The sequence below is a fragment of the Orycteropus afer genome, unplaced genomic scaffold (assembly GCF_000298275.1).
Source record: "Orycteropus afer afer isolate SDZICR_OR568_19922 unplaced genomic scaffold, OryAfe1.0 scaffold00007, whole genome shotgun sequence".
In the NCBI taxonomy this organism is placed as follows: domain Eukaryota; kingdom Metazoa; phylum Chordata; class Mammalia; order Tubulidentata; family Orycteropodidae; genus Orycteropus; species Orycteropus afer.
Genome location: NW_006921594.1, coordinates 13,045,022 through 13,057,842, shown reverse-complemented (window position 1 = coordinate 13,057,842; position 12,821 = coordinate 13,045,022). Strand labels below are relative to the sequence as shown.

The following is a 12,821-nucleotide window of genomic DNA, read 5'->3' as shown; positions in this document are numbered from 1 at the left end:
TGCTATCCTCCACAGCATCCGTTTGGGTTCTTATTGTCAGAGCGCTGGCATTTTGATATGGTGTCCAACCTTCTCTGGTCAGCCTGGAACTCAGGGTTAAATCCTAACCAGCTTAAACCACTCACATAATTGTACCCCTCTTTCCATTGATTAAGGAGCCCTAGTTGTGTGGTGCCTAAGGCATTTGACTGCTACCCAGAAGGTTGGTGGCTTAAACCCACCAGCTGCTCCACAGAAGATGGGGCAATCTACTTCCATAAGGATTTACCACCTTGGAAACCCAACAAGGGTCGCTGAATCAGAATCAACTCAACAGCAGTGAGTGTTTTTGTTTTCCCATTGATTGGCTTAGGTATAGGTGTCACTTGACACAATTCTGGCAAGAGGAACCCAGGAGGCTTCTAGGAATTGTTTTCTCTCTTAAAGACAAACACAATATAGCATGATCTCTTCTTCCTCTGTATGTTGTTGTGTTGATGTGTGTTGACTTTGTTGCATGTCCTTGAGAGCATCTACTGTTACAGTGTCTTGTACAGTATCTGTTAGAAAAGTTTATGTTTCATTGAAAATTGAAGATTTAGAACAACTTCCTATAGTTAAGTAGGATGGTTGTTATCCTTTCGGTAGACTAGGAAGCCCAGAGAAATGAATTGGCATCTTGGCCTACAGAACAAGCAGAACTGAGCCCAAGTCTCAAGATTCCTAGTGTTTCTTCAATGTCAGGATGTTTCTCCTTAATTTTAATAAATCCAGACTTAAAAATATTAGACATACCCCTTTTCAGCAAGGGTGCTAGGTCCATTCAATTGGAAAAGAAGAGTCTCTTTAATAAATGGTGCTGAGAAAACTGAATTTCCACATGCAAAAAGTGGATCAAGGACCTAAATGTGAAAAGTAAAAACAAAATTCTTAGAAGAAAACATTGAGGTTTTGCTTCAGGACCTAGTTTTTAACAATGGATTCTTCGACACAACATCAAAAGCACAAGCAGCAAAAAACAAAATAGATGAATAGGACTTCTTAAAATTTTAAAAACTTTTGTTCATCAAAGTACTTTATGGAAACTGTATGTCAGATAAAGGTCTAATATCTAGAATAAATATAGATCTCCTACAACTTATCAACAACACAAAAAAATTAAAAAATGGGCAATGAACTTGAATAGACATTTCATCAAAGAAGATGTACAAAAGTCCAAAAGCACATGCAAAGATGGCCAATGTTATTGATCATTAGGGAGATGCCAATCAAATGACAATGAGACACTACCTCATCCCTACTAGAATGGCTATGATAAAAAAAAAGGAAAATAGCAGGTTTGGGCAAAAATGGATGGTACCCTCATCCATTGCTGAAGAGAATGCAAAATGGTACCAAACAAACAAACAAACAAAAAAACAAACTCACTGCCATAGAGTCGGACCCAACTCACAGAGACCCCTCCTTGGGTTTCCAAGGCAGCAGCATCTCTACGGAAGTAGACTGCCCATCCTTCCTTCTGAGTAAAGAAAAACAGTTTAGTGTTTTCTCAAAATGTTAAATGTAGAACTACAATATGACCCAGCAATCCCAGTCCTAGGTATATACCCAAAAGATCTGAAAGCAGGAATAAAACCAGAAATCTGTACACCAGTGTTCATTGCACCACAATTCGAATAGCCAAAAGGTGGAAACAACCTAAATGTTCATCAACAGATGAAGAGATAAACAAAAGGTGGTACATACATACAATGGAATATTACTCTTAAAGAGAAATTAAGTCCTGATGCGTGCCACAGCATGGATGATCCTTGAAAACATCTTGCTGAGTGAAAAAGTCAGTCACAAAAGGACAAATACTACACGATTCCATTTGCATGAAACAGGCAAACATATAGAGGCCAAAGCTTAAAAGTGGTTACCTGGGGTGGGAAGGAAGGGGAAGGAGGAGTTACTGCTTCTGGGGCTCTGAGTTTCTGTTAATGGTGGTATTAATTTGAAAAAGGATAGTGAGAATGGTTGCATAACATGAAGAAATTCATCAATGTCACTGAATTGTACATGTAAAAATTGTTGAATTGGCAAATGTTTTGTTGAATATACTTTTACCATGCACACACAAAAATATTGTCCACAATTTCACAAAGGTTTCATTTCTGTACAGACAGCAAAGCAAGGTATGAAGGTGAAGTAAACTGATATTAGATTGAAATGCCTTTGTACATTTTTGTTCACATTATGTAAGCCATCTCAGGCTGAGCTGAAAAACGTGAAAAGATGGAGTCTAGTGCTTTTTCAAGATGAGAAATACCCACATCTGTGTTAGATATCCACCCCACCCAGGAACAATAACCATTAGCAGAGTTTAAAAACCGGTGGGCCCCAAAGAGGTTAGGGCCACTGGTGCTGTAGGAAGTGACTCTGGCTTTGAGGAGTCTTCAGAGTTTACCTCAGTTTGCTTTGCAAATGTTGTTCCCATTTTCTTGTGCCAAGACCTGAAATAAGTTTGGGAAGCACAGCCCTACTGGATCAAATCCGCACTGCTTCTTCCAGCATCCAAGTTCTCCACAGTCTGTAACACTTCTATACCTTTCGCACCATGTCTCCCCTGCTTTCCTTCACAGACTCTCCATTTCAGTGAACTGGTCTGTTTGCTGTCTCCCAAAGACGTTTTGACTTGAGGACTTGCAGCTATGATTTGTCTTGCTGTAATCTTATCCCTCCCTACACCTTTTTTTTTCAAATCCCACCCAAAGTGACCTCCTTCCTCCTGTAAGAAAGATATGTAATACGCTTAAACTACTTGGTTTGCATATACTTTCATATTGCACATGTTATTTTTACATTAGCACTCTTGACTTTCTAAAGGCCATAGACAGGAACTTTCTTCATAGCAAATGATTAATCATTGGCATATTCATTGGTGTTGATATGTCCTACTGTTCTTATTCTCTAATCTGTTCTATTTTGTTGTTCCCGTGATGCATGGGTAAGATAAAGTAGAAGATCAGATCATTTTTTTTTCCTCCAAATTGTTTTATAGTCTGCTATGCGCAAAACACTGTGCTAGAATCTAAGTGATGCAGAGAAGGAAAAGAAGAAGAGAGACTGATATTAATAATACAAGGTAATGGTGAGATCTTGGGGTCTTCTAGCCTAAAAAGTTTGGGGATAAAAGAGGACCTAGTAAAGAAGGTCTCTGCATCGAGAAGTATTCACAGAGGGAGGAGATGTTCATCATTACTTCACCCTTGGAACATTAACTACACAAATTTTGGTGGCTAAATTAAGACTTGTGGAAGAACAGGGCACTTTTAATCTTCAGCCACCAATAAAGCTGAAGTGTTTGTAAGTTTAATCATAGAATAGGTGCCTTTTGCATAACCATCCAAGCTTATCCCTTTATCTTACTTTTGCTGATTAAACAGGACTTAGCTGAGTAGTCCCTTCAGAAGCAAGGGCCTAGTGTTTCTGCAATAATCTATGTGTGTGGTGGTGTTGTTTCCAGGTGAGGACTTGGCCCCCCTGATGGGGCTGAGCTAGGGCAGTGTGGGAATCTGTTGAGTGGTCTAGGAAACTGTGTTGGTCAAGCTCATGATCCCTCTGTTTCAGCATCCCCCTCCTCTCATCTTCCATTCTCCACCCACCCACCTCTCTAAACCTCACACATTCTCCAGACTGCTCCTGCAGGGAGCCACACACACTGGCAGGCTTCTAGAGTGTGGCTGCTTGGTCTCTCCCTCAGGAACAAAAGGGGCAGTCTTAAGGTCAAAGCTGCTAGCCTTCTAGGGATTTAGGGACCACACCTATATAAGAATATACTTTGGGAAATTGGTAAGACCCCCTAAATCTTTGGTATGCAAACTTTGAATTAAATGGTTAGCCCACTGATGTCAAGTATTATAATACTGTTTGTAAAAATTTAAGACCCAAGGGGCCTTTGTGAAGGAAGGTAGAGTAGATCAAACAATTATTTATCTTGATGTCATGTTCATTCAGAGGAACTCTAAAGGCCAAGAAACCTGGGAGGCAACTCCATTCTACATGTTGTCCCTGGAGCTCTGCTGAAATCCATGACAGCCCAGTTTGGAGGGAACCCTGGGAAGGAGGCAAACACTAGTTCAGACTCTGCGGGAGCTTGAGGGTTCCAGAAGGACTTTAGTTCACCTGGAAGATGTAAGATGGCTTTTCCAGGGGTCTCTACTCCCACGAAAAAAGGAATAGAGGTAGGGTTCAGCTCCCCAATATTCCTGCGATATCAAGCAACCTCCTTCTATTTTAACTGCAGTCAATCAATTATTGCTCACAGTAAGCCTCTACCCCCAGTACTCAGAGATACACACACACACACATTCACATACATACAAGCTGCAGTACTTTCAGTTTGAGCCAGTGATCTTTTAGGCCCTGAGTTCTCTGGAAAAAAAAGGAGAAAGAGAGAATCTCTCACCAAGCCAACGAAGTGAGCTCTCAGAGCTTGTCTTTGAAAATATTCAGTTGATAGCTCAGTTCCCTAGACCACTAAATTTCTCTCACCCATCCCTTATAGTTACTGTGTAGGAAGAAGGGGGTCATTTCAATTCCCATGAGGGGAAATTAAGAGAATGGGCTTTGCAGGACTGATGAGTTTAATTTGGCTCCATAAAACTTTCCTACATAGAAGGACAAATATTGTATTAGTTCATCATTGTAAAAAGTCAAGGAAAGCTTTTTATATGGAAGGAAACTTCGTGGGTTACCAGGGGTGGGAGGGGAGGGGAGGAAACACTGCCAAAACAAAAATTAAAAAAAAAAAAAAAACCTTATGGGAAAATTAAAAATAAGAGGATAATAGGAAGGAAGAAAAAAAAAAAAAAACTTTGTAACAGGCTGTCTCTCTGAGAGTGTGGCTGCTGGGCCTTTCTTCTACTTAAAATTAACTAGAAAAAAAAAAAAAGCATTTGCTTGTGTCGCATGGGCATGTATTTCCATTTGGATCTGTGTCATTTTAATTTGTCTCAATGTCTCACAATTTCTTCAAAAATAGTTCAAAGAGTTGAAAAAGATGGTATTGCTCTCTGTCAGGCTCTCTCTGTGCTATAACAGGAAATGCATTTCTGACACTTTTAAAATGAGCAATCACACGTATAATCAACTTGGTTAAAACTTCCTTCCTGGTAACTGCAACACTTCCTCTGCATCTGGATACGAAGGGAGACCCAGAAAAGCGGAAGAGTTTACAGGCGCACGGGGTAGGTTTGAATTTGTTTTGTTTTCAAAAATTAAACAAATGATTCTTCAGCATCATCACCTCCACTGCTATACCAGGTACTACTTCCTTCTATTTTGTTGCCCTTTGTTGAGTCTGACTTAAAATAGTGACACTTCCTTCTCAGCTACAATATTTTTATCTGGAACCGTTGTTGGTTCTTGAGATGATGTTACTACTAACTCTCTCTGTTTCATTGTCTAGTTCAACCTGTTTGTGTGGATGTCCACAGGGTTCTGGGGACAGTTTTGCAGGTGCACCAGTCCTTTGTTTTTGTTTGGCAGGAAAGGGGAGGGTAAGCAAACCTGTGCCACAAGGCTTTTTCGTTCTTACAAGTGTATGTTTAGAGATTATTGTATTTACAGGATTTCTAACGTCTGTCTTACAAGGAGAAAGCTTCCTAGCCTCAACCATGAAGGCAAGCAGTGAGTAGTCAGCCTGTTTTCTTCTATACCTAATATCCTGTAAAATTGTTTGGTGTCACTGAGGCAGAAGTTACTGCTGTGGAGTTGTATGGTGCCTAAATTTGGACATATGTTACTTTATTACAAGACAGTGTCAATATTAATATACCATACAGTTCTCTTGTTAGTCCTTGTCTGGTGTAGCAAAAGGCCAGTGAATGTTTCAAGTTGCAAGAGACAGCTCAATAGGACAGCTAGCTTCATTTACTTAATAAGTATACCTTCATAATTTTTTAAGAGATGGACTACTGACACTAAAAGTAAGTTGAAATTTTTCCAATTGACTTTTATAGAGTGAAAGTTTGGTTTTAATAAAGCTTGTCTTCCTTATCTTTTAGTCCAACTCTTCCTTTTGGCATATATCAAATGCTCTAATTTCTTCAGGAAATAATTAATTATGAGTTTCACTAACTAACACTTAGTCATTTAACAGTGTAAATGTTAGTTTCTGGAATTTAATAAAATTTTGTTCCAATAGTTAATTCTCATTTAGTGATACTAAATATACTAAATACAGTCATGCACTGCTTAATGTCCATGACATGTTCCATGAAATAGAACATTATGTGAATTTCTACGTAAATCAGAAAACTTAGGGTACAGTTCATATCTAATGTCAGTTAGTCAAATGTTTGTTTCAGTATATAGTATATAGTGTACCTTTTTAGGAATAAAAATGCTAAAGAAACATTTCCAGATACACTAAACCAACTTTAACATAGTACAGTAATAATAACAATGTTTTGATGTGCATTGCAAGATGAACCCATTTGTTACCATGAATCATCATTTGTATCTTGAATTTTTAATACAGTAGGCTTTATGGGGGTTGGGACCACAGACATAAATGTGGTTGGACCTTGCCCAAATGGTGTTATGCAGTGTATGACTGTATTAAAATCAAAATACTTAATTCATATTTCATTTTAATATGTTTAGCATTTCAAAATAGTTGAAGGCTTTCTTCCTGTAGCATGTCACATTTATATATTTAAATGTTTTCTGCATGGTAGATACTTACTAAATAGTTGTGGAGTGGATAAGTTAATGAGAAAAAAATTGTGTATTTGTTACTGATATGAAAATCTTAGAGCAACAGAGAAGTTAAATAATTAGGGTCTATATAGCAGGCCACTGGAGTCAGAAATTTGACTTCCATCTTCAGACTCCTCCCCTCTCTACAGCAGAGGCAAATCAAATGAATTGGGATAAAGTCAAAACACCTGACTGTTCATATTAGGAGAGTACAACCTTGAATAACTTTTCTAAGATACTGTCCTAATATAGCAGTGACAGCCAGAATGTTTTAACATTTAATGATTCAAAATTTTATATATCTGCCAATGGTCTTGAGTGCAACTTTGCCAATTCTGATATTTTTTAGCTTATGAATGAAATGATGAGCTTTCCTAACAAAAAAGGGAAAAAAAAAATGAAAACACAATTGAAAGAGGAAGTTGTTTAGGGAGTAGATCCAGGATCCAGACAGTTTGAAAATAAAGAACTTGAAGGTTGGTAAGGTGTCTGAGTCCCAAGGAGAAGTGGGATACTGAACAAAGAGGAAGTCAAAGGCCTGTTTTCAAAGTAGGGCGTTTCAGCAGCTCACGTTACACCTTATAAATGAGGGCTTAATCTGGGACAGTTTGCTCATCTTTCTTTCTGTATTGTACAAACCACAGTTGCTATATTGAGCCATTATGGCAAGCACTGTGTTAGATGAGTATTTTACAAATACAAAATACAATCTCATTTTTTGGTTACTAAAATTTTCAAACACATACAAAAGTAGAGAGAATGATCAAGGATCCTCATAAAATCATCACCCAGATTCAAGAAGTATTTAATTCTGACCTCCACCCTCTAAGGTATTGCTTAACCCATGTGACAGATGAGAAACTGGCTCAGAGATGATTTAATATGCCAACTCACCCAGATACTAAGTGAAGGGGCCAGGATTCATGGGTCCCCAACTCCAAAATCCATGCTTTTAAGGGACATCTGTTATCCACTTTGAAGTACTGCTTGTTTTTTGCTGTCTGGTCCAGCACTTCAAGCTGGTTCTTCTCAATTCAGTCAGGGCCCAGAAAGCTAAACCTGGAACACATCTGAAATTGTACAATGTGGGTGAACTGGGACAATAACCTGAAGGGAAAAATTACTAGTGGAGCCCTGATAGAAGCTTAATCCCCTCCTTAGAAAACAAGGGCAGCTTGCACAACGCATTGCAACCAAATCTCTTATCTGCAGAGTCGGAAAGAATGGTGCCTACTCAAAGATGGCTGCCAAATGCTCCATTTGCAGCTCTCCATAGTCTTGGCAATAATCCAGTCTCCCACATCAGGCTCCTGAAAGGGCTCACTATAGTTCTTTCGAGTCTTCCATTTAGGGGTTCCACCTATAATTTTACCGTTCCAGTTACCATTCCCACTTGACCCAATTTTAAAAATTTGTATCTGTTCCTATTTTGCTTCAGTGGCTATGGCTGAACTGGTTCCAACTGGTTCCAAGCCCTGGTCTAGTCCCCTGGTATTCCTGTGGACACAGAAATCGTCTTCGCCTTTTACGTCTGCATTTTGTAGCAACGTTCCTTTCTTCTGACGAAGCCCTTGGTTTCTCCTTGCTCCCAGGTCACACCGGGCATGGATCTGGAGAACTATGAACCACCCGTGGTTCTGAGAGGGGACAACTGCCGCAGGCGCCGTAAGATGAAGCCTCGCAGCACCGCAGCCAGTCTATCCTCTATGGAACTCATCCCTATCGAGTTTGTGCTGCCCACAAGCCAGCGCAATAGCAAGACGCCAGAAATAGTGCTGCTGCATGTGGCCGGCCATGGTAACGTGGAGCAAATGAAGACACAAGTGTGGCTGCGCGCGCTGGAAACGAGCGTGGTGGCTGACTTCTACCACCGGCTGGGTCCAGACCACTTCCTCCTGCTCTACCAGAAAAAGGGGCAGTGGTACGAGATCTATGACAGGCACCAGGTGGTGCAGACCCTGGACTGCCTGCGGTACTGGAAGATGCTGCACAGGAGCCCGGGCCAGATCCACGTGGTGCAAAGGCGTGCGCCCTCTGAGGAGACGCTGGCCTTTCAGCAGCAGCTCACGGCACTGATTGGCTACGACGTCACTGATGTCAGCAACGTGCATGATGACGAGCTCGAGTTCACGCGCCGCCGCCTGGTCACTCCACGCATGGCCGAGGTGGCCCGCCGTGACCCCAAGCTCTATGCCATGCATCCCTGGGTGACATCCAAGCCCCTCCCGGAGTACTTGTTGAAGAAGATTATCAACAACTGCATCTTCATCATCATCCACCGCAGCACTACCAGCCAGACCATCAAGGTCTCAGCCGATGACACCCCAGGCACCATCCTCCACAGCTTCTTCACCAAGATGGCCAAGAAAAAGTCTCTGATGGATATCCCTGAAACTCAAAGTGAACAGGATTTTGTGCTACGCGTCTGTGGCCGGGATGAATACCTGGTAGGTGAAATACCTATCAAAAACTTCCAGTGGGTGAGGCATTGTCTCAAGAATGGAGAAGAGATTCACCTGGTACTTGACACTCCTCCGGACCCAGCTCTGGACGAGGTGAGGAAGGAAGAGTGGCCGCTTGTGGATGACTGCACCGGAGTCACTGGCTACCATGAACAGTTGACCATCCACGGGAAGGGCCATGAAAGTGTGTTCACCGTGTCCCTGTGGGACTGTGACCGGAAATTCCGGGTGAAGATCCGCGGCATCGATATCCCCGTCCTGCCCCGGAACGCTGACCTCACAGTTTTTGTGGAGGCAAACATTCAGCACGGGCAGCAGGTCCTTTGCCAAAGGAGAACCAGTCCTAAACCCTTCACAGAGGAAGTGCTCTGGAATGTGTGGCTTGAGTTCAGTATCAAAATCAAAGACTTGCCCAAAGGGGCTTTACTGAACCTCCAGATCTACTGTGGTAAAGCGCCTGCCCTGTCTGGCAAGGCCTCTGCAGAGACCCCCAGTACTGAGTCCAAAGGCAAAGCTCAGCTTCTCTACTACGTGAACCTGCTGCTGATAGACCACCGATTCCTCCTGCGCCACGGGGAGTATGTGCTCCACATGTGGCAGATATCAGAGAAAGGAGAAGACCAAGGGAGCTTCAACGCCGACAAGCTCACATCTGCAACCAACCCAGACAAGGAGAACTCAATGTCCATCTCCATCCTGCTGGACAATTACTGTCATCCAATAGCTTTGCCTAAGCATCGGCCCACCCCTGACCCTGAAGGGGATCGAGTTCGAGCTGAAATGCCCAACCAGCTTCGTAAGCAACTAGAGGCAATTATAGCAACTGATCCACTCAACCCTCTCACAGCAGAGGACAAAGAATTGCTCTGGCATTTTAGATATGAAAGCCTTAAGCATCCAAAAGCATATCCTAAGCTATTTAGCTCAGTGAAATGGGGGCAACAAGAAATGGTGGCCAAAACATACCAGTTGCTAGCCAGAAAAGAGGTCTGGGATCAAAGTACTTTGGATGTTGGGTTAACAATGCAACTGCTGGACTGCAACTTTTCTGATGAAAATGTAAGAGCCATTGCGGTTCAGAAACTGGAGAGCTTGGAGGATGATGATGTTCTGCATTACCTTTTGCAGCTGGTTCAGGTGGGAGATGTTGGTGTTAACAGAGCCCTCTTCTCAGGGAATGGGTTTTGCATGTGCACAGGCACACCATTCATGTGTTATCAAATACCCTTTGTTTAGGGCTTCATGATTAGTCAGAGTCCATCTGATGAAGCCACTTCAACAAGTAAGAAACTGTTCCATTTACTTTTTTTTTTTCCACCATTGTTAAGGGTTTGCTGAGAAGCCTTTTGAAGATAACCGTTCTTCACTTTTTTGGAGAATTGGCCCTGTGGGAACACTTTGTTCTTATTTATTATGTTAATAATGTTGTTAAGTGCTGTTAAGTCAATTGGATTCATAACAACCCCATGGAACAGAGTAGAAGTATCCCATAGAGATTTCTAGGTCTTTTCTCCTGTGCACCTGCTGGGGGTTCAAACCACCAACTTTTCGGTTAGCAGATGAGTGCTTAACCATTACACCACCAAACAAAAAAAAAAAAAAAAAAAAAAAAAAAAAGCTAAATCGTCTTCAAGTCCATTCTGATTCATAGCATCCCTACAGAACAGAGTAGAACCACCCCATAGGGTTTCCAAGGCTGTAAATCTTTAAGGAAGAAGACTGCCACATCTTTCTTCCACAGAGCAGCTGGTGGATTGGAACCGCCAATTTTTCGGTCTGTGGTTTTTCGGTCTTTGGTCTTTAACCACTTCCCCACCAGGGCTCCTTACACTGAAATGATCTGACTTATTGAGAACTTCCTTGTGCCAAGTTTCCAAAGGGCTGGTGTGCTTTTTGTGTATTACCCTTTTTCTAACTCTCCCAACAACTGCAATGGAAGTCAGATTAATATTTGCATTTTATTATAAGGAAACTCAGGCACAAAGAGGCTAAGGTCACATACTGTGAAAGAAGCAGGCTAGAATTTAAACCCAGGAGGTCTGACTGCAGGGCCTGCTCTTTTCAGTGCCTCCTAATATCCTGCGTCAATCCAGCATCAGGATAGTATGAGGCAGCGAGAGAAGGTTTTACTCTCTGTACTTATCATCATTCATAGACTTACACCTCATATCTGGAGGGAACCTTGAAAGCCCCTGTCTTTTGACTGGTAAAGTCCTGTTCTCACGCTGTTCCCTGGGGTCTAGAATGGCTAAGTGATTTGCCTATGGTTTAACTAGGAAGTTAAATAAAGAGGAAGAATTCTCTTGCTCGCTATAGCTGTTCTCAAATTGTACTGCTTAGCAGGGAAGAGGAAGTAAGGGAATTGGAATAGAAATTCTATTTTTGAGCACAGACATGTTCATTCATTAATTCAACAATAAGTACTCAGTGTTTCCCCTGTTCCAGTTACTGGGTATAGAGTGGTGATCAAAACAGAGCCGATCACTGCCCTCACTGTAGCTGGGGGTGATGTGGAGAAGCCTGACATTAAATAAGCACACACACAAACAGACATTTAATAACAAATTGTGACAGTCGCTTTGTGGGGGAAACCACAGAGTATTATGAGAAAATAATCCAGTACATTTAATTTAGATTGAGGGAGCCCAGGACAGTTTTGAGTAGGTGATATTTGACCTGAGATTCTATAGATTAATCAGGCTAAGAGTGTTAGACACTAAACTGTGTAATCATTATCTGTATTTATAGGCAGTCTCTGGTGGTTTCTGACAAACATTTTGAAAATTCTTAATTTACTCTGAATTTTCATATGCTCATCAGCCAGATTCTTGAAACATTACATATTGTCTCTTAAGTATATCCATTCTTTTTCTCTACCAACTAGTTCAGATACTGGCATAACAGTAATGAATTTTAGAATAATCAGAGTATCTTCAGTTTTTTTAACTCCCTATAACAAAAAGAACATAAAACGAATTTGCCTGAGATCTCTACTAATCTGCAAGCCTATCATGAATTACTTTTCATTGTCATTTTCACAAGCAAATGTTGCAGAATTAGGAAATGAATAGTGCTCTTCTTGATATGTTTTAAGGAAAGAAGTCAATAAATAATATTTGAATGTGTGCTCATAAATGTGAAGAAGAGTAGTCATTTGTCAAACTATTTCAGATGTTTTCAGAGACGGTTAAATGACTCATTCCTGATTAAATTGGTCTTCTGGTTGAGACCTGCACATTGACTCTACGAAAGTGAAATACTAAGAAGGTTAGAAAAATTCATGTTGGGATTAGAAATTGAAAACATTTCTGAAGTAGTGGCTAAATGGCCACATTCTCAGAACTATGGCCTTCAATGCAACTACAATGGCACTTATGTGACCACACCCCTGAAAATCATCTTTGAAAGTATCAGTATAATTAATACGTTATCATTGTGTACCGCTGAGTCAATTTCCAACTCATAGCAACCCTGTGGGACAGAGTAGAACTACCCGTAGGATGTCCTAGGCTGTAACCTTTAAGGGAACAGATCACCAGATGTTTTCTCCCACAGAGCCACTGGTGGATTCAAACCACCGACCTTTTGTTTATCATCTGAGCACATAACTATTGCACCACCAGGGCTTCTTTT

The 12,821-nt window shown here is 41.2% G+C and overlaps 1 protein-coding gene across 1 annotated transcript in view; it reads left to right on the top strand.

Moving 5' to 3' along the window:
• Positions 1 to 8,330: 8,330 nt before the first annotated feature.
• Positions 8,331 to 12,821, top strand: part of PIK3CG (phosphatidylinositol-4,5-bisphosphate 3-kinase catalytic subunit gamma) — a 51,455-nt gene continuing 46,964 nt past the window's right edge. The window contains exon 1 of the mRNA XM_007945122.1: positions 8,331 to 10,325. Within this exon, the coding sequence (XP_007943313.1) occupies positions 8,331 to 10,325 (1,995 nt within the window). The remainder of the gene's footprint in view (positions 10,326 to 12,821) is intronic.